This window comes from Ovis aries, chromosome 14, assembly GCF_016772045.2.
Source record: "Ovis aries strain OAR_USU_Benz2616 breed Rambouillet chromosome 14, ARS-UI_Ramb_v3.0, whole genome shotgun sequence".
Lineage (NCBI taxonomy): Eukaryota > Metazoa > Chordata > Mammalia > Artiodactyla > Bovidae > Ovis > Ovis aries.
The window spans coordinates 12,463,493-12,486,627 of NC_056067.1; the positions used below are offsets into that span (position 1 = coordinate 12,463,493).

Sequence of the window (23,135 nt, forward strand, 5' to 3'; positions counted from 1 at the left end):
ATCAGGATTCTTAAAGGTTAAAACATGAAAGTATCCAGGAGAACACAGCTACCGAGTCACAGTCAGGTGCTCCCAGTCCACACTTGAGATACCACAGTCACAAGGAACTCAGGGAATTCCCCAAATGACAAGGGGCCGAGCAGGTTTATGACCCACTCCGGCTCAGCTCACAAGCACTAAAAAGACCTTTCAGCGGCAGTGGGAGAAAGCCCAGGCAACCTGAAAAGTGAAGTCCTGAAGTGTCAGACAAGAGGGCGGCTGGCTGAGGGAGGAGTCTGGCCCTCTGGGAAAGACTCCAAGTTGTCAGTGAGAAAGGCAGGACAGCTTCACCCCTGGGCTTGTTCTGCAGGCAGCGGGAATGTAGCTAGTTAGACGGCTGTGCGCTTTCCCACCCTCCTCATCGGCCAGGGACACAGGTACCCTGCACAGAGCGGGGACACCAGGCCTGGTGTCAGGGCCGGAGGGGACAAGGGGAGGAGCCGGGCAGCAGTGGCCTGGAGCACAGCCACAGTGAGCTGGACTGTCCCAGAGGAGGGGCCAGGGCAAGGCTAGGAAGGGAGGTTCCAGTCTGAACCGACAGAGGAAGGAAATTGAAACCCTCCCAACACAATGCCCCTAAACCTGTTCTCACCCAGCATTAGATGCTGGAACTCTGAGCCCCGGGAGGCACGGCGGGAGGGCAAGGAACAGATCCGGGTATAGTGCCAGGCCTACATCATGAAGCCAAAAAAATAAGGTCATTTGACACAGCCTCACACCAAACACCTCCAGCACCTCCAGCCCCAACATGAAGAATGCCCTTGACCTGTGTCTGAAATCTCCAATCACGTTTCTAATCGACTCCCAGAGCGTGGAGCCCTCCAGGTATGCAGAGGTATCCCTCCACCCCATACCCAACCTCACGGCAGCGAAAGTGGCAGTGAAGGTGATGCCCACCATGGGGAACATCCAAAGACCACCCAAGGTCCACCTGCCACCCCCAGATCAAGCCCCACAAGAGCATGACTAGGCCCCAACCTGGGTCATTAGAGATCCCCATTGGAACCGGCTTTATCAAAAGCCTCAGGCAACACCCTCTGCCTTTTTGAATCCTCGCCTACAGTGAGTTAACTGGTTAGAAGTTCCCCTCCTGGGCCGGCTGACCATCCACCATGATGGGGAGTGGCCGGTACTGGGTCTGTGCACAGAACTGCCAATCTGCACACCTCACCTACTGAACTGTAAACTAAGTACAGCTGGGCGACGAGGAGACCTCTGGGCAGATGACAAGCCCATGCCCTTCACTCCTACTGCCCTGCCCGGCGACACCCAGGCTGCTGCCACCCACAGGCCCCACCTGACACCCGAGACGGAGGCCACGTGAATGCAGCCAGCAGCCCAAGGTTATTTTAGTCACTGTTAGTGGCAACCATGCATAGGCCAGATACTAGAGGCAGGATAGCATTTAGTTTAGGATTGGTTTTTAATCAGAAGTGCTCATCTTTACAATGCTGGGGGCCTCAGACGGAGACAGTCCCTTAGCTCTGGGTAAAACACGCATTTTCTTGATTTTATTTAAACAATGGTGAAATCTAGAGAGGAACAGCCTAGCGCCCAGCTGTCCTCCGTTTTCACTGTCCTCAAGGCTTTGTGGCTGCACCATCGGGGACAGCCACGCTTGGCACAAGAGAAGAACAGCCGCGCTATGAGAGGGGGGAGGGCAACAGGCTTTGAGGCTCAGTCCTGCGAGAGATACAGAAACTGGGACCACGTCCCCACCCGACCGCGGGTCCTGCTGGAAGGACCTGGGAGGTGTGCGGTGGTGTCTCTGATGAGACTCGGCTGATGGTGCCCAGCAATGGCCCAGGGCGGCCCCCACAGAGTCCTGGTCCTGGGAGGGTTAGTTTCCATTTCGGGGCCATGCCCAGAGCTTGTTGCTTCTGAGCAAAGGCAGGCAGGCCCAAGTAGCCAAATGGACTGAAGCAGGGACTGAAGTTATTTGAGAAAAGGGCCAGTCAGGAAGAATTCTACCAGGAAACACAGGACACAGTTCATGGGGCACCTCAGGTTGGGCTCTACGTGAAAGCACCACAGAGCTGCCCCCTCCCTGGGGCGCCCAGAGTGAGGGCTCAGCGCAGTCCACCCATTGAGGACAAGAAGCTGGGACGCAACAGAGTCCGTCTACCCTGGGGAGCCACCGGCCCTGGCAGGCAGGTGTGGTGATGCTCTGTGGGCTGGAGGGAGGGCTGAGCAGAACTCCGGCAGGTCTATGCCGGGGCACATGGGGCTCCATTCTTCAGGGGATGGCAAGATCAGGCCTTGCGGGGGTTCCCAAATGCAGGGTCAACACGACAACGGGGACAGCGCTAGCGGAAGAGTCAGCGGCCAGCGTCTCCACGCTGGAGGGGCCTGGTCCCCTGACACTTCCAGAAAGCTGCCCTCTCCCCTGCAGAGGGGCGGTCAAACACCCAGCACGACCCCTCCCGATGTTCCGCCCCTTTCAAGAGTGGCATCTCGTAAACCACGCAGGGGAGCAGACGTGGGTCATCTCCGAGGGGCCCTGTCCCTGTTCTGAGACTGGCGGCTGCAACTCACAGCCTCACACCAGTGAGTGTGGGTGAGCAGGGAGGGTGCGCAGTGACTGCCTGTCGCAACAGCTGCAGCGCAGGTCTCGGTTCTAAACCTGAGAGAGGCATGGCAGGCACCCTGTGCTGCAGGGAGCAGGGCCAGGTGGCACTGGACCAGGGCCACCGAGCTGCCGGACGGCCTGCAGTGGGCATCTCCTCGTGACCTGTAGGCCCCATTCACTGATCTTGGAAACTGAGATCGGAGTGACATGCATTTGTCCAAAATCCAAGTGAGTAGGTGGAGAAGTGGGTCTCGAGCCCCACCCCATCTCCCCGGAGCTCCTACTCTGCACACAGTGCCCCCACCCGCCCAGGCTGCACGGAAGCCAGCATGGCCCTCCGGCTTGCTCCCCACAGAGGGATGGTGGAGCCCGCACGCCTCCCCCAGGACTCCTTCCACGAGCTGGAGGCAGCAGACCCCACGCATGCGGAGTGACCCTCCCTGGAGGAGGACTGTGTTCTCCCTAGAAAACGGCCAGTCTCTCCAGTTCAGTTCCTACACGCCCCATGGCCCATCCTCCAGGTCAGCTTGTTCTGGTTCTGTTGCTTTTTTCAAGACATGCTCAGCCCTCCTGTTGCTACTGGCGGATATGCAGGTGTGCGGTGCACTCTGTGGAAAGCATCTGGGCGGCAGCGCCAAGGCTCCTGCGAGCAGGGGGGTGTCGGGTGTTGGCCAAGTCCCCCCGAGCGCATGCTGCTGCCCTCCCAGCCCTGAGCCACCCGCCGAGGGGAGGCGGACCGTCAGGAGGTGAAGGACTGGATGTTCTTGAGCATCTCCTCAAAGGCCTGTGGGGACGGGGCGTCTGCGTTCCGGAACGCGGCCTGGACCCTGCTGTACAGGCTGAAGGACTTCAGCTCCAGCCAGATGAACCCGAAGCGGTCCTCGTCAAATAGGACGAAGACCCCGGGGGTGCGCTCAGGGCTGGTGAAGCCGTGGCCGGCGATGAGGCCGGTGCCGTAGAAACTGAACAAAAATAAGAGAGTGTGGGGAGAGAGGGTGAGTGGGGCCCTTGAAGGCATGTGGTGGCCCAGGCCCAACACCTTGTGGTCCAGGACATTCTGAAACACCCCCACCCCCCGCCAGACATCCCACGTGGGCTACGTCCACCATCCTCCAGCAGTGGGCAATCCGCAGAGTCTGGCTGACGGGTTCCGCACCTTTCAGGAGGCTGGTGTTCACTTAGAGGGCATGAGCAGGCCTGCTGCTTCACCCCGGATGGCCGGGCTCACCCTGCCGACTGCAGCTCTCTACCAACTCACCCAACGAAAGGATGAGGGTCTCAGGCAGCTCCCCCTGGTATTGCTGCCCCAGAGTGTACATCTTCACGGCACAGACCCAGGCAACAGAAACCTCGGTTCCCGGGATAGTCATGTACACGTGTGAACAACTCAAATGTAGTCAATGACTTATCTGCATGTAAAAGCAAAACTTGCAAATACCCATTACAGCCATGTTTGGAGACTGAGGCTCTACTGCGTTTATGTCTTTCTTACAAAGAACTCAGTGTTTCTGACAGATGACGAGGAGTTGGGACTGGCCTGAACCTCCCAGTGTGTGGAATAATGCCCAGGACCCCACCTCTGCCTACCACACTGAGGCTCTGCTGGGCAGGAGGGAACTGCAGCCCTGCACCTGAGGGCCTGCAGCTCAGATGGCTCCTGGGCACCAAACTTGGACACACAGAAACATGTGCTGCAGAGGCTCTGCAGCTGGGCCAGGGAATGCACGCACCCCTCCCAGCCGAGCCCCTAACAGCCAACTTGGGGTGGAGACCCTCTGGTGACATAGCGGGGGCTGGACCAGAGCTTCCAGGCCGGCTCTGCCCGAAGGCTCTGAGCTGGCTTTGAGGTGCTGCAAGTTGTCAAGTTTCCCAGGGATGAGAGATCTGTCTCCTTTATGACTTTCAAAAATTCACAGCAGGTGAAGTTACACTGGAACACTATTGTGTACACCTCCCTCTGGAAAACCCATATTCAGCCTCTTTTATCACAACGGTATTAACATGAAGAGGATGTACTAGATTTCGTCTGTCAAGTCCTCTCCTTTCGGGGAGCTCGGCGTGGGGCCCAGGGAGTAGCATTGGCCACCCGGGACCTGGAACACGTGGGCAGAGCTTCCCACTGTGCAATGCCGGGGTCAGCCCCACCCCAGGCTGCCTCTGTGCTGGTCTGGCAGGGGACCCCGGGAGCCCACGCCCCGATCCTTACCACATCCTGCAGGTCCGGGGATAGTCCTCATTCCTCGAGCTCACGCCCACTGGCAGCACAAACGGCTGCCCCTGCCCCGACTGGGCAGGTGGCTCAGCCGCGGCCGCAGCCCCTCCATCCCCAGGTGCCTGGGCCGGCTCGGCGGGTGGCTCCTCGCAGGGCTGGGGGCTCTGCCGGCCGAGACCCTCGGCATCCTCGGGCCCGCCTTCCTGCTCCTTCTCCTGCTCCTGGCGCACCTGCTCGCGCACCTCCAGGACGACTCGGGAGAGCTCGTTGAAGTCATGCAGGCTCTCAGCATCAGGCAGCTGGATGCGGTGCCTGAGGTCAATCTCCACCGTCTGCTGCCCAGCAGGGATGTTGGGGTCGCCCTGTGGAGCCAGTGTGCAGCCGTCAGCAGGCTCAGAGACCGCGCTGAGCTTCCAGCCCCAGTCCTGCCTCCAGCCGAGGGCACTTGCTGAGCCTTTCCACTGGTTTGGCAGTGACCCCTTACCAGTCGGAATATCTGATATGTCCTTAAAAAAAACAGTGCCCAGAGCAGGCAGCCTCCTGTGAAAGGCCTTTGAGGACAGGGAATGACAGTACCCACGGGTGACCCTGGGAGGGCCCATAGGCACCCCTACACCAAAGACCTTGGATGGGAGCCACCCTATGTTGACAGCTGAAGCAGCGGAGCCTCGAGAGGTCTGTGAACCCTCCCCGGTCAGGCAGGGCCGGCCGGAAATGCCAGCCCAGACTGTGTGCCTGGAACAGGAGACAAGGGGCCCTTCGTCCAGGGCCCCCACTCAGCTCAGCAGCTCTCCCAGCATGTTCCTGAGCTGCTGAGGCCCAGACAGGCTGTGGGGGCCCAAGTGCTAAAGCAGAGGGTCACCCAGGGAGCTCCTGGAGCCTCGCACCCAGCCTACCCCCATAAAGTCAGAGCCTCTGTGGTGGGGCCAGCATCAGGGTCTTTTCTGCCTCCTCAGGGATCCTGGGGTGTGACCAGAGCTGAGGGCTATGCAGGGAAGGCTGCCTTGGAAATGTTCAGAATCCCCAGGGGATCATGTGAAAGGTGGGCCCTGAATCAGGTCCGGGTGGGGCCCAAGATGCCAAGTTCCCGGCAAGCCCCCTGGGGAAGTCTAGGGCCTGCTCTGAGTAGCTGGGGAGCAGCCCAAGCCACCCTTTGCCAGGATTATGTGATCATGTCCACGTGGTGCTGGGCCCGGCAGGGTGGCCCCCAGGACCCACCGTGATCTTCGTGCCCCGGGCATGCTTCCCGTGGAAGCTGAGCATGACGATCTCCAGGCCGTGGCTGCCGTAGGTGCCCTTGAAGAGGCCCGGCCTGATGAGGTCATCCGGGCGGCTGGGCGGGAGGTAGATGCGGCGGTAGGTCAGGCAGTTGCTGTTGGGGGGGTGCGGGGGCGGGGGAGCGTAGTGTGAGAGCATGACTGGCACAGCCCACAGGCGTGGGGGTAGAACATGGGGCTCATGCCCACTGGCTATGCTGCACAGGGTGGGCCACGTTAGGCTCCCCCCAAAGGCCAGTGGGAACAGGGGCACCCCCTCCTTCCTGAACTCCGCTCACCCCAATGCATGGGTGCCCACACACCTCACACCTTCTCCAGCACCCTGGGGTGGGGACTCCTGAGGCTGGCAAGGGGCCAAACAGAGGGAGCAGGAGAGAGTCAGAGGGCAGAGAGCATGAGAGCGAAGCGGGGCTAAGGGCTGCCCAGGTGGGCATGGGAAAGGGAACATGAGGCTCTAACATACAGGCCAGGCCTGTGAGAACATAGCTGGTGGATTACGGTGGTCAGACAGGGAGAAAACAGACGCCAAGGTGGGTCAGGAGATAGGGCCTCTGGCCATAGTACCCAGAGAGAGCAGGACTGTGCTCAAAGTACCCATACGGACCATGTTCACAGTACCCAGAAGAGGGGGACTGTGTTCACAGCACCCAGAAGAGAGGGACTGTGAACACAGCACCAGGGAGGGAAAGACTGTCCGCCCCAGCCAGGGGCTGCACTCACTCGTACTGACTGGTGTAGATGAACTTCATCAGGATGAGCTCCTGCATGTGCTCGTGGAAAATGTCCTCCAGCGTCCGGCCCCACTCCTCCCTCAGCCATGTGCGGAATTCCTTCCAAGAGAACACAGGTCACAAAACCACCCCGACACAAGGGCGCGGAGAGGCTGCCTGCTGTGATGGTGTGTGGACAGCATGAAGACGGAAGCCGGGCAGGAGGGACGGGAGTGCGTGCATTCGTTCTCCCAGCTCCCAGCCTCCCTTCCTGTTGCGCCCGGGGCTCTGGTCCCCACTTTCCCAACTGCAACGGGAAGGACACATAGGGACCATGGGCGTCCTTCGTGGAGGCTGGGGCCACAGCATATGTCAAGAGCGCCCGGGAGGCAGCTGTGTGAGCCTCGCTTCCGTGCCAGAAGGCGCCATCTACGCTGAGCCTGGTTGTCAGGCTTCTGGCGGAGCGGGCACATCAGACCCCCGTGCTGGCCACGTCTGCTTTCTGCAGCCCCCAGTGAGTACAGGACAGGGATGGGCAGGCTGGAGGGTGTGGGCAGACTTTCCTTTTTAAAACCTGTCTTTCTAGTTATGTTCAATAAGTATATTTGTAAAAGGAAAGCTTTTTAAACAGAGCATCCATGAAGCCCCAGAATCCATTATGGCATCAAGCTATGCGAAGGATATTCAGTGCCTCATTGTTTCATTCTGTCCATTCAACACAGCTAATCCACACCTATGTGTTCCTAACTCAGTACAGTGTTTCCAGTGACTATCTAGAATTAGCTCTACAAACAGAAGCAAAAACAATTTACTAAAAAAAAAAAAAAAAAAACTACTATCTGTAAACTGCTTTAATATGTTACTGCCCAAACCCTGGCAAAGAATAGAAATTACTAGTGACTGAAATAAACAACTGTTAGACCTACAAGGTCAATAAATAATAATTAACTGAATTTTTTATATACTAACGCAACAAAATTGGAAAATGAAAGCTTTAAAATCCTATTTACAACAGCCTCAAAAAACACACCAGAGAAGGCAATGGCAACCCACTCCAGTACTCTTGCCTAGAAAATCCCATGGACGGAGGAGCCTGGTAGGCTGCAGTCCATGGGGTCGCTAAGAGTCGGACACAACTGAGTGACTTTACTTTCACTTTTTACTTTCATGCATTGGAGAGGGAAATGGCAACCCACTCCAGTATTCTTGCCTGGAGAATCCCAGGGACAGAGGAGCCTAGTGGGCTGCTGTCTATGGAGTCACACAGAGTCGGATACGCCTGAAGCGACTCAGCAGCAGCAGCAGCAAAAAACACACAGACTTAGGAATAAATACACAAAGCATGGGTGATACTTCTACTCTGAAAAACCCAAGATGCTGCTGAAAGGGGGTGAAGAGGCCCACAGGTCAGAGACACCTGTGGCCCGAAAGACTCAGTATTAGGTCAGCAACTGTCTCAACACAGGCCAGCCGTAATCCCATCAGATTCTCTGGAGAAACTGCTGAGCTGATTCTGAAATCCCTTTGGAACATACAGAGAAACCTTGCAAGAGAACAAGGCTAGAGGATGCACACTAATGTGACTGACCCACTACAAAGCGACAGTAACCAAGACGGTGGCTGAGCGGGAGGTCAGATCTAAGGAGAGACCTGGCTGCAGTTCGCTGCGGCCTCATGGTTAGGACTCTGGGTTTTCACTGCCATGGACCAGGCTCATTCTCTGGTCAGGGAACTGAGACACTGCGAGACACGCGGTGCTGCCGAAAAAAAAAGAGAGAGAGACTAGAAACACCCACATGTGTCTCAGGAATGGCCTTTCAACCACAGCATCCAAGCTACCCAACAGGGGAAAAAGTCTTTCTTTTCCACAAATGGGGCACAAACCGGACAACCACAGGGAACAAAGAAGCGATCCCCACCAATACAGTAACCATTCACGACAGGTCACAGACCGAAACGTATCGTGAAGCTACCAAACTCCTAAAAACAATCACAGACAGAAACACACTCTCTTTGCAGTCTGGGGCTAAAACAATAACCACAAAAGAAAAAATCTCACAGGTTAGACTTCATCAAAACCAAAACCTCCCACTTATGTGGCTGAACTCATGGAGGAAAGGCCCTTAAAAAAAAAAATCAAATAGAGAAATAACAGATGAAGATGGAGGTGAGGGAATGTAGCGAGCAAGGATTTCAGTGCTGTCATCACATAATCAGACTGGAGCTGAGAGCCAAGAAACTGGCTTGTGAACTGTCATAATCTTATTTCCTTTGCATGAGGTCAGTCATTAGGAATACCAACCCGGCCCAATTATTCAGAACAGACACACTCACTATGAAATTATCTCATCAGATATGTATCCACAAGGAGAAACACGGGGGCAGAAAACATGTCAGACAAGAAGTCCATTACAGATGCAGGGCTGGCTCCCCATGGCCAACACCCCACCGCCATCGCCTCGTTCTGCACAGCGGCCTAGAAGCTGGGTGCTAACACCTTCCCTGGTCTACAGAACTTTCCAGAGCCACACAGCTAGCAGGTGACAGAATTAAAGCTAATAACCCAAGGCCACATGCTCACCGGTCTCATCTCTGCCATAGCCAATCAGGGCTGGCAGGAGTGCAGCAGGGCAGAGGGCCCCACGTGCCATGGTGGGCTGGTAAACAGGAACCAGCAAATTAACGTGGGAAAACGGTCTGAAGTGCAATCTGGAGTACCGTCAGGGCCTTTTATACAATCCCACTTTTGCAGAGTCCAGGCAGCAGTCACTAAAATAATGCCCAGCGTCTCTCCTGGGCAGCTCCAACCAGGCCTGCCTCTAAGCCATTGACCACTCAATGCTCCAAATCACCCATGACCACAGGCAATCTCAGGGCCCCGTTTTACAGACAAGGGCTGAGGTTCCTGGAGGGCAGGTCCCTCGAGCATGTGGTCAAAGGATGACAGGGGAACAGCTGAGCACAAACCCCACGTCCGACTGCAGGACAGTCACACACCTATGGTTGTTACACCAAAGCAAGATGATGGATGGAATGCTGCATAAACTAAAGTCTGCAGAGACATCCCGGGCCGTCCGGTGGTTAAGACTCTGTGCTTCCAAAGCAAGGGGCATGGGTTCAATCCCTGGTCAGGGAACTAAGATCCTGCATGTCACACAGCACAGCCAAAAAAAAAACAGTTTGTAAAGAATATTAATGAGACTAGGAAATGTTTCTGGAATACCAGTTAAGCTAAAAAACAAAAAAGAAAAAACAGAAAAACTATCTAAATTAGATAGACCACAGTGACATCACAAAGGCCGAGGGAAACAAGGGATGATGGAGAATGGACTTGCGGAGGCCACCCTGGTGGAGGCCATGTCAGCACTCTTCTCCCTCTGGATTCTGAGCATTCTGCATCTGATGGTGACAGTTCAGGAAGTATCATTTTGGGAAGGCGGTGAGAAAGTATGTAAGACAAAGGAAAGCAAAATAAAAGCAACTGTGTGCAACGGAGGGCATCCAGCACCACAAGCTTTATGCATGGCCAAGCACGCCACGGGTGGGACCCGCCACCTTCTCCTCCCTTTCCCACCCTGCTCCTCCTCACAGCTCCCCCCAACCTCCGATTTCCAGAAGCCTCAGGCCACGGGGTCTAGACAGATAGGGGGTGGGTATGGTGGCTCAGCCTTGCCATCCCATCCAGGAAGAAAGCAGGCACCATCTGCAGTGGGAGTTAGACAACAGGTGCACAGCTGGGGTCTGGGCAGACAAGGCCCTGAACTACCCTCGGGGGCCCCAGAGATGAGGCTGCAGCTTCAGCCGGGGCAGGTAAAGAGCAAGCGCAACACCCCAGTCCCAAGAGGGCCAAGACAGTCTGGACGTGGCCTCGGAAGGGGCACAAAGCTGGTAGGTAACCCAGAGCATGGGGAGGTGGAGGTGGGGGCGGGGTATTGGCAAGCCTCAGGAGGCAGTTTATGCAGAGCAGGCTTTGGGCGTTGATAAGGGCAGAGAAGGGCTGGGGTGGGGCTTCCTCCCTGAGCAGAGGGAGGGGTGAGAGCCAGCAGGGCCTGTAGGGGCCAGGGCTCAGAGCCAAGGACAGGTCTCCGCCTGGAGACAGTGATATGCATAGTGACAAGTTTACCCTCCTGCACTCTGAGGCCACCAGGAATCCTCGACTCCCTTGGGAAGCACCACTGTGGCCCAGAATTTTACGTGATTATCAACCATCAGAGCACAGGGTGGCTCAGGCTTTCACCTTATCTTCAGAGCCATCAGGATTCCTCTCCCCCTGGAGCCTGAAGCCACTCTTTAGGTCGGCAAGACTCAGCTAAGAGTGGGGATGTCTCAGCTGACAAGTGAATCCACAGAAGAACCCCATCCTCTAACTCCCCACTTGGAGGGAGAGACAAAGAGAGGTGGAGAGATGGAGCACAAGGAGCCAGCAGAGAGATGCCAGCAGAGATGCCAGGCAGCTGAGATGGGCAGAGTGACCGTGGGCCAGATGGCGAGCTCCCCGCCCCAGGACTCTGGGGCGGACCCCCCAGCACCTCAGGCAGCCCAGCCTCTGGCTGTAAGGGGATTGCCCTGATAAAGCCTCTGGTCTCCCCACAACTCACACCTGCAATGAGACCCCATAGCCCTCGGGCCTCTTGTCAAGGGGCAATGGAGAAGCAGTCAGAGAACCACTTCTACTCAGCGCGTTTATCCTCAGCCTGGCACACACATCCACACCATGAGGATGAGGCCGGGACGCGGCCTCCCTTCACACGTCCACCCTCACGTCACTCCCCGGGACAGCAGGGTCGGGCTCACCTCCTGCCGCCCGCCAGACATCCTGTGGTGGTCCGTCTGGTTGCACTTGGTGGAGAACTCGTCCTTCTTCACGATCTTGAGTGTCCGTAAGACAGAGAGAGGGTCACCAGTGAGCCCTGGTAGCCCCATCAGAGCAGGGGTGCACCAGCCCCTCCCACTCCCATGCCCCCCATTATCCGGGGGCCCCAGAGGCCGCCAGATCGCAGGCGGTCCTAGAAGGGTACTCGGGTTCCCCTGAGCACAGGCTTCCTTCCCAGGGGAGGCATCACTGCTCCCAGGGGGCATCCCAGAGCTGCACTCTCCTCCTGAGGCAGCGAGGATGCGGGCTCGCTCACTCACTTGCGGGTGGCTATCTGCCAGGCCCATACCCGAGAGTAAAACGTCTTATTCCAAGCAGACACCCTTGCAAAGGAGGAGAAAAGAACCTCGCTTGGAAGGACAAATGGTTCTAAGTGGAGGCAGAAGCAGGGATGGCTCCAGCCAGTGAATCTCTGAGGCAGGGCAGCAGCATCAACAGCACCCAGAAGGCCTGGGCCAAGCCTGAACCCCCGCTCCTGCTGACCGGCCCAGGCTGGGGGCGCTGCTGGGAAGGCCCTGGCAGGCAGCTGGCACTGGGCCCCGGGAGCAGCAAGGAGCCCTGGCCGCACCTGGACGTGGCCGTTGTGGGGCCCTCTGTGGCCGTACATGCACTCCACCGTGGCCGACTTCCTCTCCATCAGATGGATTCGGAACAGGGGCTTGAACCGCATTGGGTCGTCCACGTGAGGGTCGTGGGGAGGCAGGTACATCCAGCCAATGATGAACAAGCCATCCACCTGTGTGCAGGTCCACACGAGGGTGAGGGTGGGGTGGGTGAGGCACAGTATCCCCACCCTAATCCCCCTTATGATTATACAGTGAAAGTGAGAAATAGATTTAAGGGAATAGATCTGATAGACAGTGCCTGATGAACTATGGACGGAGGTTCATGACATTGTACAGGAGACAGGGATCAAGACCATCTCCAGGGAAAAGAAATGCATAAAAGCAAATTGGCTGCCTGGGGAGGCCTTATAAATAGCTGTGAAAAGAAGAGAAGCGAAAACAAAGGAGAAAAGGAAAGATATAAGCATCTGAATGCAGAGTTCCAAAGAATAGCAAGAAGAGATAAGAAAGCCTTCCTCAGTGATCAATGCAAAGAAATAGAGGAAAACAACAGAATGGGAAAGACTAGAGATCTCTTCAAGAAAATTAGAGATACCAAGGGAACATTTCATGCAAAGATGGGCTCGATAAAGGACAGAAATGGTATGGACCTAACAGAAGCAGAAGATATTAAGAAGAGGTGGCAAGAATACACAGAAGAACTGTACAAAAAAGATCTTCATGACCAAGATAATCACGATGGTGTGATCACTCATCTAGAGCCAGACATCCTGGAATGTGAGGTCAAGTTGGCCTTAGAAAGCATCACTATGAACAAAGCTTGTGGAGGTGATGGAATTCCAGTTGAGCTCGTTCAAATCCTGAAAGATGATGCTGTGAAAGTGCTGCACTCAATATGCCAGCAAATTTGGAAAACTCAGCAGTGGCCACAGGACTAGAAAAGTTCAGTTTTCATTCCAATCCCAAAGAAAGGCAATGCCAAACAATGCTCAAACTACCGCACAATTGTACTCATCTCACACGCTAGTAAAGTAATGCTCAAAATTCTCCAAGCCAGGCTTCAGCAATATGTGAACTGTGAACTTCCAGATGTTCAAGCTGGTTTTAGAAAAGGCAGAGGAACTAGAGATCAAATTGCCAAGATCTGGTGGATCATCGAAAAAGCAAGAGAGTTCCAGAAAAACATCTATTTCTGCTTTATTGACTATGCCAAAGCCTTTGACTGTGTGGATCACAATCAACTGTGGAAAATTCTGGAAGAGATGGGAATACCAGACCACCTGACCTGCCTCTTGAGAAACCTATATGCAGGTCAGGAAGTAACAGAACTGGACATGCAACAACAGACTGGTTCCAAATAGGACAAGGAGTACGTCAAGGCTGTATATTGTCACCCTTCTTATTTAACTTCTATGCAGAGTACATCATGAGAAACGCTGAGCTGGAAGAAGCACAAGCTGGAATCAAGATTGCCGGGAGAAATATCAATAACCTCAGATATGCAGATGACACCACCCTTATGGCAGAAAGTGAAGAGGAACTAAAAAGCCTCTTGATGAAAGTGAAAGAGGAGAGTGAAAAAGTTGGCTTAAAGCTCAACATTCAGAAAACGAAGATCATGGCATCCGGTCCCATCACTTCATGGGAAATAGATGGGGAAACGGTTGAAACAGAGTCAGACTTTATTTTTTGGGGCTCCAAAATCACTGCAGATGGTGAATGCAGCCATGAAATTAAAAGATGCTTATTCCTTGGAAGGAAAGTCATGACTAACCTAGATAGCATATTGAAAAGCAGAGACATTACTTTGCCAACAAAGGTCTGTCTAGTCAAGGCTATGGTTTTTCCACTGGTCATGTATGGATGTGAGAGTTGGACTGTGAAGAAAGCTGAGCGCCGAAGAGTTGATGCTTTCGAACTGTGGTGTTGGAGAAGACTCTTAAGAGTCCCTTGGACTGCAAGGAGATCCAACCAGTCCATTCTGAAGGAGATCAGCCCTGGGATTTCTTTGGAAGGAATGATGCTAAAGCTGAAACTCCAGTACTTTGGCCACCTCATGAGAAGAGTTGACTCACTGGAAAAGACTGTGATGCTGGGAGGGATTGGGGGCAGGAGGAGAAGGGGACGACAGAGGATGAGATGGTTGGATGGCATCACTGACTCAATGGATGTGAGTGTAAGTGAACTCCGGGAGATGGTGATGGACAGGGAGGCCTGGCGTGCTGCGATTCATGGGGTCACAAAGAATCGGACACAACTGAGTGACTGAACTGAACTGAACTGAACCCCCCCACCCCACAGTGAGGACCAGCCACAACCACATCCCAGTCCTGCGGGGACCCAGAGGGGCAGGACGAGCACGGTCTCTCCCGCCATTGCTGCTGCTGCTGCTAAGTCGCTTCAGTTGTGTCTGACTCTGTGCGACCCCAGAGATGGCAGCCCACCAGGCTCCCCTGTCCCTGGGATTCTCTAGGCAAGAACACTGGAGTGGGTTGCCATTGCCTTCTCCAATGCAGGAAGTGAAAAGTGAAAGGGAAGTCGCTCAGTCGTGTCCAACTCTTTGCAACCCCATGGACTGCAGCCTACCAGGCTCCTCCATCCATGGGATTCTCCAGCAAGAGTACTGGAGTGGGATGACATTGCCTTCTCCCACCATTAATTAATTATTAATTAAATAACTAATTTAAGTAGTTTATCCAACATGAAACGTGGTAGCTAAAGCTGGTAACACTGTTACATCATTGAAATATGCTGAGAAACAGAAATCACAGTTCTCCCCACCCCTCACAAAGGGATCAAACTGTGAGGTAATGGGTACCTTGACTAACTAGAAGGGGGACTCCTTCCATGATGTTACTTGTGCCTCAAATCGCCACAAAATACACTTTACAGACCTCACAGTTTTGGTGACTATACTAAGCCAAGCTGAAGAAATTAACTGATTTTTCAATAGAAAATACAGCAGTGAGACCTGGATCCAAGCAAGCCTCTGAGAGAGAGTGTCCAGCTCTGAAGTGGGCATGGGGGGTGGGGCAAGGGAAGAAGCCCAAAGACACAAGAAAGAAGCCGGAGTGATTCAGAGAGCGACCCCCAACAGGGCAGCCGAACCCGAGAAGAAATGGGGCGCGGCTCTTGCCAGGGGAGACTCAGGAGCCAAAACCAACGAGCGGCAGGAGGGCCTGGCTTAGATCCTGAGGCGGATGAGCCAGCAGCTGAGGGTGGTTCTGAGACGGGCGGGGAGCCCAAGCGTGGACGGAGCCTCAGGTGACCCGGGGACCAGTGCCGCTGCAGTGAACTGCGGCAGAACCTTACGTGTGTGGGTGCCGCAGTTAGAGACCCGCACTGAAGCACAAACAGGGACTGACAGGGGCCTGGGGTTTGCATTAAAATACTGAAAAGAAAAGGCAAAGGGGCCGTGAATTTGGCACCAGGCAGCTGCCAGGAGGTGGGCATCTGGGCGTCACCCTGCCGCCCTGTGTGTGTCTAGAGTGCCACAAGATAAAAGCGGCGACAGGGACAGAGGGGACAGTCCCGGCACCACACTCAGCAAGCGTGCGTTCTCGTGGAGGGCGGGCGCCTCTGCCGCCCCCACGGTGCCCCCCAGCCAGTCCTGCCTCCTCCGGGGCGTTGAGTCCCCAGCCTCTGGTTCCAGCGACAGAGGAGGACGGAACTCAGCCACTAGCTGTCTGAGAGGAGGGCTAGTTGGCGGTGTTCTGTCATGGGCCCCACTTTCCCCTAATTATCCCCTGCTTTCAGAAGCCCTATTACTCACCGCCAGTAAGAAAAACAATGACCCCCTCCCGCACTGAAACTAAGGAGAGGATGTGTCCACGCTGGGAGCTGTCTGGCTTGTCCCCGGGAGAACATTCTAACAGCAAGGCTTCCCTGGCGGTATTAATATTGAACAAATGTGAAGTGAGTTTCTCAACAGATGTTTCCACTACATTATAAGGAATATGAAGCAATATTTATCCCTAACCAAACCCCACCTGGTGAGCAAAACCCAGAGTCACCAGAGTCACCTGGCGGTCCACGCGAACCTGGCTCCAGGGACCCTGAAAGCCGCAGCAAGGCAGATCCGCCAGCCATCACCCTGGACTCAGGCTTCTGGCCCGCCGGGTGTATGTGCAGCAAGACGGAAGCAGAGGTGGACCCCAGGCTGCCGGAAGGACCCCTGGCTTGGTTTTCCCTGCACTGCCAGCCACAGTGACACTACGGCCTGGGCGCCCACCTGGAGCTCGGTGAGTACAAGGCCCCACCCAGCTTCTGTCCCAGAGGCTGTAGTCCTGTCAGCAAGAATACCAGCAAGGGCCGTATCCTCCTTGATGCCAACTCCAGTTAAAGCCAAGGAAAGTCAGGTCTGAATTTTTTAAAATGGACCCAAAAATTGATCAGCTAGTTTTTTACATAAGATAGGCAAGCATATAAAGATTAAAACCAAAAGACTTTTCTCCTGGCTACCATCAAGGAGCTTATATCAAACAGCCGCTCCTGCTGGGACCAGCCATAAAGGCTGAATAAAGGGAAGTTAAAATGCTGCTTGAGGAGGCAGAGGGCAGGCTTGCAGAGGAGGGACAGGTGCCTGCCACGACCCCACGCACGTGACACACAGACCCTGGAGCAGAGCCAGCAAGGGCCTTCCATCCAGGGCCAGCCTCTGAGGGCCCCACACTGCCTCCTGTCCTTTCACACCCTGATTTAGGGCAAAGGGCCTGTGCACGACCCAAGATAGGAGTGTCCGGAGCCTGGACAATCAATGGCTCTTGGTGTCCAAGGGGCAGGGACCAGGTAAAGCATTTTTAATCACAAAGTCCCTGCATGTGGTGGGGGCCAAGAACTACTTAGAACGAATCTTTGCTCATTTAGAAAATAACACCTGGCCTGTTGAGTCTTTGGGACTATGTCAGGCAGGAACCGCTCTGGCCTGCCCCTCGGGCAGGTGGACAAAGTCCCATGCACAAGAATCCAGGCCCGAGGCTCTTCAGACTTACCACCACGTTCAGCAGTCCTCCGTACGGCCCGATATCTGGCTGCCACAAGCCCAGGATGTGTCTGTATCGGTGAAGCACTACAGGGAGAGAGAGAAGACAGGGCTTCGCTGTAGAGTCAGCTGCCCTCCATGCAGAGTCAGTAATCGGAGGGAAGGGCGTTGGCGGGGGGTGGGGCTTGTGCAGAGGTCACTCATGAAGGCTCACAAGAGAGCCGTGCCAACAAACGGGGCTTCAAGTAAACCTTACAACTTCCTAAATCATTCTAAGAGTAAAAATGTCTTTAGAAAGCATGATAACGGGGTCATTTCGAGACCCGGCCTCTGCGTATCAGCTCCAGTGATGAGGAACTGCTGCCTCTAAAGACATGCAGTGGGCACCCTGGTAGGTGATGAGCCTCCCATCAGTTTCCACGATGGAGTAAGCATGGGACTCTTTATCAGGGGCGGAGTCCAAAATGTCACGGGCCTGTAGAGTAAGATTTAAATCGGGTCATCCTTCTTTAAAAAACAAAACACATTCCTGCCTATTTCGAAAGCAATGCATGTATATTTACCGGGGGCAACAAGAGAAAAGGGCACTTGAGGCCGACCTGAGATCCCACTGCGTGGCCACGGCCAGTGCAGCAGATGTCCTGGGAAAAGTCCCTCACTTCCGCTTCCTTTGCACGGGTATTTGTGGAGTGAATAGCGAAAAGTAAGAACATGAAAAGAGGAGCAAACTGCACAAAGAAGTGAACCAGCTCATGCGGGGCCCTTCCTGCCAGCTGCAGGGCCTGGGGTCTCACCACAGCCAGTGTGTGGTGCTAGAATTCATCTGTCAATTGGATTTGCCCATGGGGGCAAGGGGTGGGCAGACATTCTTGGTCAAACATTATTCTGGTGTGTGTGTGTTCCTAGATGAGGGTGACATTTCAATCTGCCATCTGACAGAGAAAGCAGATGGCCCTCCCTCGTGTGCTAGGCCATGTCCAATCAGTTGAAGGACTGAGCAGAAGACGGCTGGTGCTCCAGTGAGTATGACGGAGCTCCTCCTGCCTGGCTGAAAGCTGGGAGATCAGCCTTTTCTAACTTCAAACTCTAATCACAGACTCTTCCTGAAGTGGACAAAAAGGCTAACCCTCCCACAAACGGGAGTTTTCTCTTGGCTGTGTTGAGCTGGGACATTGGTCTTTTCCAGCCTTCCGATTTGAACTGAAACATGGGATCTTCCTGGGTCTGGAGCCTGCCAGACTTTGAACTGGAGCTACATCATTGGCTCCTCTGGGCCTATGGAGCCTATGGTCCATAGGTCTATGGAGCCTAGGGTCCTCTGTAGCCTATGGTCAGGGTCTCCATAGTTGTGCAACCCAACCTCTTATACTGCTTTCTTTCTATATGAAGGAACTGGTTCTGTGTCTGAAAACCTTGGCTAACACCCAGTGGGAGCTGTGGATGGTCTCATAGTGCAGGAGCTGCATCATCACAACTTCAGGGAGGAAGGCCAGGCAGCAGGGTCCAGAGGGACCTGAGCGCAGACCGCAGCTCTGTGGCCACCACTTAGTCTGGCGTACAGGGATGGGGAAAGCGGGTCCAGCACCATCCCAAGCCCACAGGGCGTGCAGAAGACTGGTGGGAATGTTCTACCAGCCTCCCTAAGGTTGCAGCCTCAGGACATGCGTCTTCTGAGTCGGCTTACAAGACACACATTAAAGTCAGTGGTTGTCTCATGGCCGTGCCCTGACAGGTTTTGTGTTTGTTACGCAAGCAATAATAAGCGGGGTCAGAGTCACAAGCAAATACTGAGCTCCAGACGGTGCAGCACACACGCACGTGTTTAGGGGTAAAACAGACTAATGTCTGCCACTTACCTAGAAACACAGCACATTATACGATGGACGGATGGACAGGTGTGTGGGGGTGAGGTGGGGCAGAGAGCTACGGAGTCAGGTACGTGGGTGCTCACAGCACAATTCTCTCTACTTTTCTGTTATGTTTTTAAAATGCTGCCATAGAACTGTGGAGAAAAAATCAAATGGGCCCATACAGCATGGCCTTCTCTTGTCTCTGGCCTTCCATCTCTCCAAGATCAATCAATCTGATCCCAAAGCCCCTGGAAAGTCTGTTCAAAGAATCTGCCCCCAACTTGGCAATTTCCAAAGGGGAGTTCCTTCTTCTGCTTTAAAACCAGCATCTCTCTGAAAAAAAAGAGTCCAGCCTCCCGTGTGTGTTGAGAGCACCAGCCGCCTCTGGACTGCACACTCTACACAGGTGAGCACACACGGGTGTGCCCCTGGCTCCTGCCCACACGAGGCTGGCCCACCCAGCCTGGGCCCCCAGGACCCCAGGAGGGAAAGTCAGAGACCACCAATGTCAGGTGGGCTGGGAGTGTACTGGCCCAGAGGCACTCGATTCCCTAAGATAACATGATGCCTGTGCTTTACAACGCATTCTTCAGAAAGTCTCAGGGTTAGTCCAGGAGAAGCAACCTGACAAGCCCCAGCGGCCCTCGGGCTGAAGCATCCACTTGAGTTACGTAAAATTTCAGAGTGAGAATGGGGAGGACAGCCCCGTGCGCATGGTGGTCCCTGTTCCTGGGCCTGTTGGGAGGCCGGCTCTAAAGCACCACGGCCACAGGATGGAACAAGCATGGACAAGCTCAAGAACCTGCCCTCCGGCTCGCCTCTGACCCATGCCCGCACCCTGCCTCAGGCAGAGGAGGGGCCCTTTGGACGGAGTCCCCAGCACCTCTTGGCCTAGGTGCTCAACACACCCCAGGGCTCCCCACCTGGAGGAGGATCCCCAGCTCAACAAGCCCTCCTTCCACTGTCTCCAAACACGCACTGACCACTCAAGTCAGGTGAGTGAAGTGGGATTCAGTCCCACTTACTGAATGGTGCTGGAGAAGGGAATGGCAACCCACCCCAGTACTCTTCCCTGGAGAATTCCATGGACAGGGGAACCTGGAGAGCTACAGTCCATGGGGCCACAAAGAGTCGGACATGACTGAGCGCCTGACACACACACACACTGAATGGGGCACACCTAACACCAGCCCACGTGCAGACAGCGGGCTTGGGATCTGAGCCAGCCAGTGGACGGGGTCAGACCCTTCAGGGGCTGTTCCACCAGAAGCAGGCGCGCTCAAAGGGCCCAGCTCCTAGGAATCCAGGGAAGACGGACGTTCCAGTTCACAGGCAAAGGAACCAGAAACCAGAGAACCACACTTTAACTCAGTGAGAACAATGAAAATGCTCCTGCTCTCAGCCCAATGAAGCAGGACTTGGGTCTTCCAGAAGGAGCACTGGCTCAGAGACCCTGCCGACCACTGATCCCCAAGGTCAGCGTGGTTGTGTTCAAAACATCAGCCTAGGTTCTTAGGTCACCCCACCACCACCACCAAAGCAGGAACAATGGTCCAAGATGACTAAGGAACCTCTCAGCCCAGGAGCTAACAGAAAAACACTCTGTCCTAATCAGGGCCAGCCGATTCTCATCTGCCAACGGGTCACTTAATAAGCCAAGTGGGAAACTCCGACACACTCGAAAACACCCAGCCTAAAAGACCCAGCTCTCCTCGGCATGAGCTGAGACTGAGCAGTCTCTTCCCTGCTGTCCTGCCAGCAGCTGCCACGGCCCACCACACTCGGGGCGGCCGGCCCACCACCCACAAGCCCGTAACATCATTCTTGAATCACTACATCTGTCATCCAGAACTGAGGTTTCGGGCTCAAAGGAAAACCCTATATGCAACTGACGGTATCTCCTGCCACCGACTAGAAACTTTTGGTAGCTGGAATAAAATCAGAGGAGAAAACACTTCCAAACCCACTCTGTGAGGCCAGCATGACCCTGATTCGAAAACCAGACAAGAACATCATGAGAAAAAACAAATTAAAGGCCAATATTCCTGCTGAACACAGATGCAAATATCCTCAACAAAGTATCAGCAAACCAAAAAGGACCACACACCACGATGAAGGGAGTTTTATCCAGGGAGGCAAGGATGACATAAAAGCCACAAATCAATCAATGCGACACACCACATTCACAAAATGAAGGCTAACAACCACGGGAGCCTCTCCATACACGCAGAAAAGGTCTTTGACAAAATGCAATATCCATTTATGAGAAAAGGATATGGAGGGAACGTACCTCAACACAATAGAGGCCATGTGTGACAAACCCACAGCCAGCAGCACGTCAAACGTGAAGAGCAAAAAGCTTCTGAAAAACAAGGATCCCCACTCTCCCCATTTTCACTCAGTGTAGGATTGGAAGTCCAAGCCAGAGCAATCAGACAAGAAAAAGAAATAGAAGGTATTCACGTTGAAAAGGAAGAAATAAAGCTGTCACCATTTTGCAGATGACATGTTACCATACCCGAAAGACACCATCAAAAACTCAGACTGAATAAATGAATTACATAATGTGGCAGGATACAAAATCGATATACAGAACAAAGTCAGGAGAAACGTCCCACAGACACACACTCTCCTCTCTCAGACACACATCCCACTGGTGCCCACAGCCCTTTCCAGGAGCACCCTTCTGCTTTATTCTTTCCGATGGTCTCCTGCCTTTCTCCACAGCCACCCTGCAATGTGCTCTCTGCTCCGCTTGGCACACTGGGCTTTGGAGAGGACTTCCCCTCCAACGACTCCACCCTGTGTCATCTATACCTGAGGATTAAAAGTGGCCTGGCCATCTCCTCACCCATGGGGGAGATGTTCCACTAAACACCTCATGTCTACTTGAGCAACCTGGAGCACCGCCAGAATGCTGGGTCTGAGCCTCAAAGCCCAGAGCCCTACAGGTACACAAGGTTATTTTTAAGTTCAAAGTGCACCATCAATTCACACACACACACATGTGCTAGATCCATCATAAAGGCGACACACACACCCCTGGTACAATCCCAACATCTTATAGACACGGATTGTCAAGACTGTCAGTTAGCTACACACACACCCCAGGAGCAGCTGATCTGGGCCACAAGGCTGCAGAGAGACTGTGTCTCTCAGGTCCAAGGGAATGAGGGCCAGAAGACTTCAGGGGACCTGGGGACCTGAGGTCCCATGGCTCCAGGCAGAGCACAAGCGGACAAGGAAGAGCCCAGGGCCTCGCTCCTCACAAGCCAGTCGTCACAGCAGGCGTGTCTGGAGCTCGGGAGAGCATCAGAGCACGAATATCAAGGAGCCCTCAGTTAGGACCTTAGGACACTGGAACCTGGAACAACACCTGGGCGTACCGAAGCTCAGGTTCAGTTGAAATTGATTTTTCTTTTTTTCACGCATGCTAATTTTCCCTGATATTCTAGCAGGCCATCTAAAATAACAGACCAGTTCTCAGAGAAAGGCAACCAAGGCTGACAACTGGTTATTGTCACCGTGTTCTAGATCTTCCAGGCGTTCCACTGTGCTTTTGTAACTGCACTCACAGCTTGAGGCGCCAGCATTCCCCCACTAAACCACGTCCTAAAGGCAGCGTCAGCTACAAGCAATGGGGACAGCGTGCACGCAGCTCTGGTCCAGACGCTCGAGTTGTGGCCTCCCAGAAGCGTGGTGAACCATCGGGACTCAGGACTCATCCTCATCACTGCAGGAAGCTTCTCTCCACCCTCTGGGCACAGAAAAGGACATCTTTCAAAACAACCTGAGGCACTTCCTGGTCCCGGTCACCCTCAGAGGCGTGTCAGAATTCCACATCAGCCTGACAGTGTAAGTCCTGGAAGAAGCCTGTGACAGCCCTGTGACATGATAACCTCTAAGTGCTTGTCTGTCTGTGTCTAAAAGCCCGCGACACCTGGTTCCCCTCAGCACAGCCAGCGCCATCGATCCGCTGTTCTCATCGATACCCGAAACGTCACCATCTGTCCCATGCGGCTGGAGATGGCGCCTGGCTCACTGACTGCTGGGCGCGG

The 23,135-nt window shown here is 54.3% G+C and overlaps 1 protein-coding gene across 8 annotated transcripts in view; it reads right to left on the minus strand.

Moving 5' to 3' along the window:
- Nucleotides 1-1,443: 1,443 nt before the first annotated feature.
- FBXO31 (F-box protein 31) overlaps nt 1,444-23,135 on the minus strand; it is a 39,258-nt gene continuing 17,566 nt past the window's right edge. For 4 of the 8 annotated variants that reach the window (XM_015100403.3, XM_015100402.3, XM_027977712.2 and 1 more), the window contains 7 exons: nt 17,238-17,314; nt 12,249-12,416; nt 11,602-11,676; nt 6,818-6,927; nt 6,039-6,192; nt 4,815-5,182; nt 1,444-3,570 (listed from right to left, as the gene is read on the minus strand). In XM_015100403.3, the coding sequence (XP_014955889.2) occupies nt 3,348-3,570; nt 4,815-5,182; nt 6,039-6,192; nt 6,818-6,927; nt 11,602-11,676; nt 12,249-12,416; nt 17,238-17,314 (1,175 nt within the window). In that variant the 3' untranslated portion in view covers nt 1,444-3,347. Of the gene's footprint in view, nt 3,571-3,866; nt 5,183-6,038; nt 6,193-6,817; nt 6,928-11,601; nt 11,677-12,248; nt 12,417-17,237; nt 17,315-23,135 lie in introns of all 8 variants that reach the window. The other 4 variants (XM_042231526.1, XM_042231525.1, XM_012189651.3 and 1 more) reach the window with 3 other exon arrangements.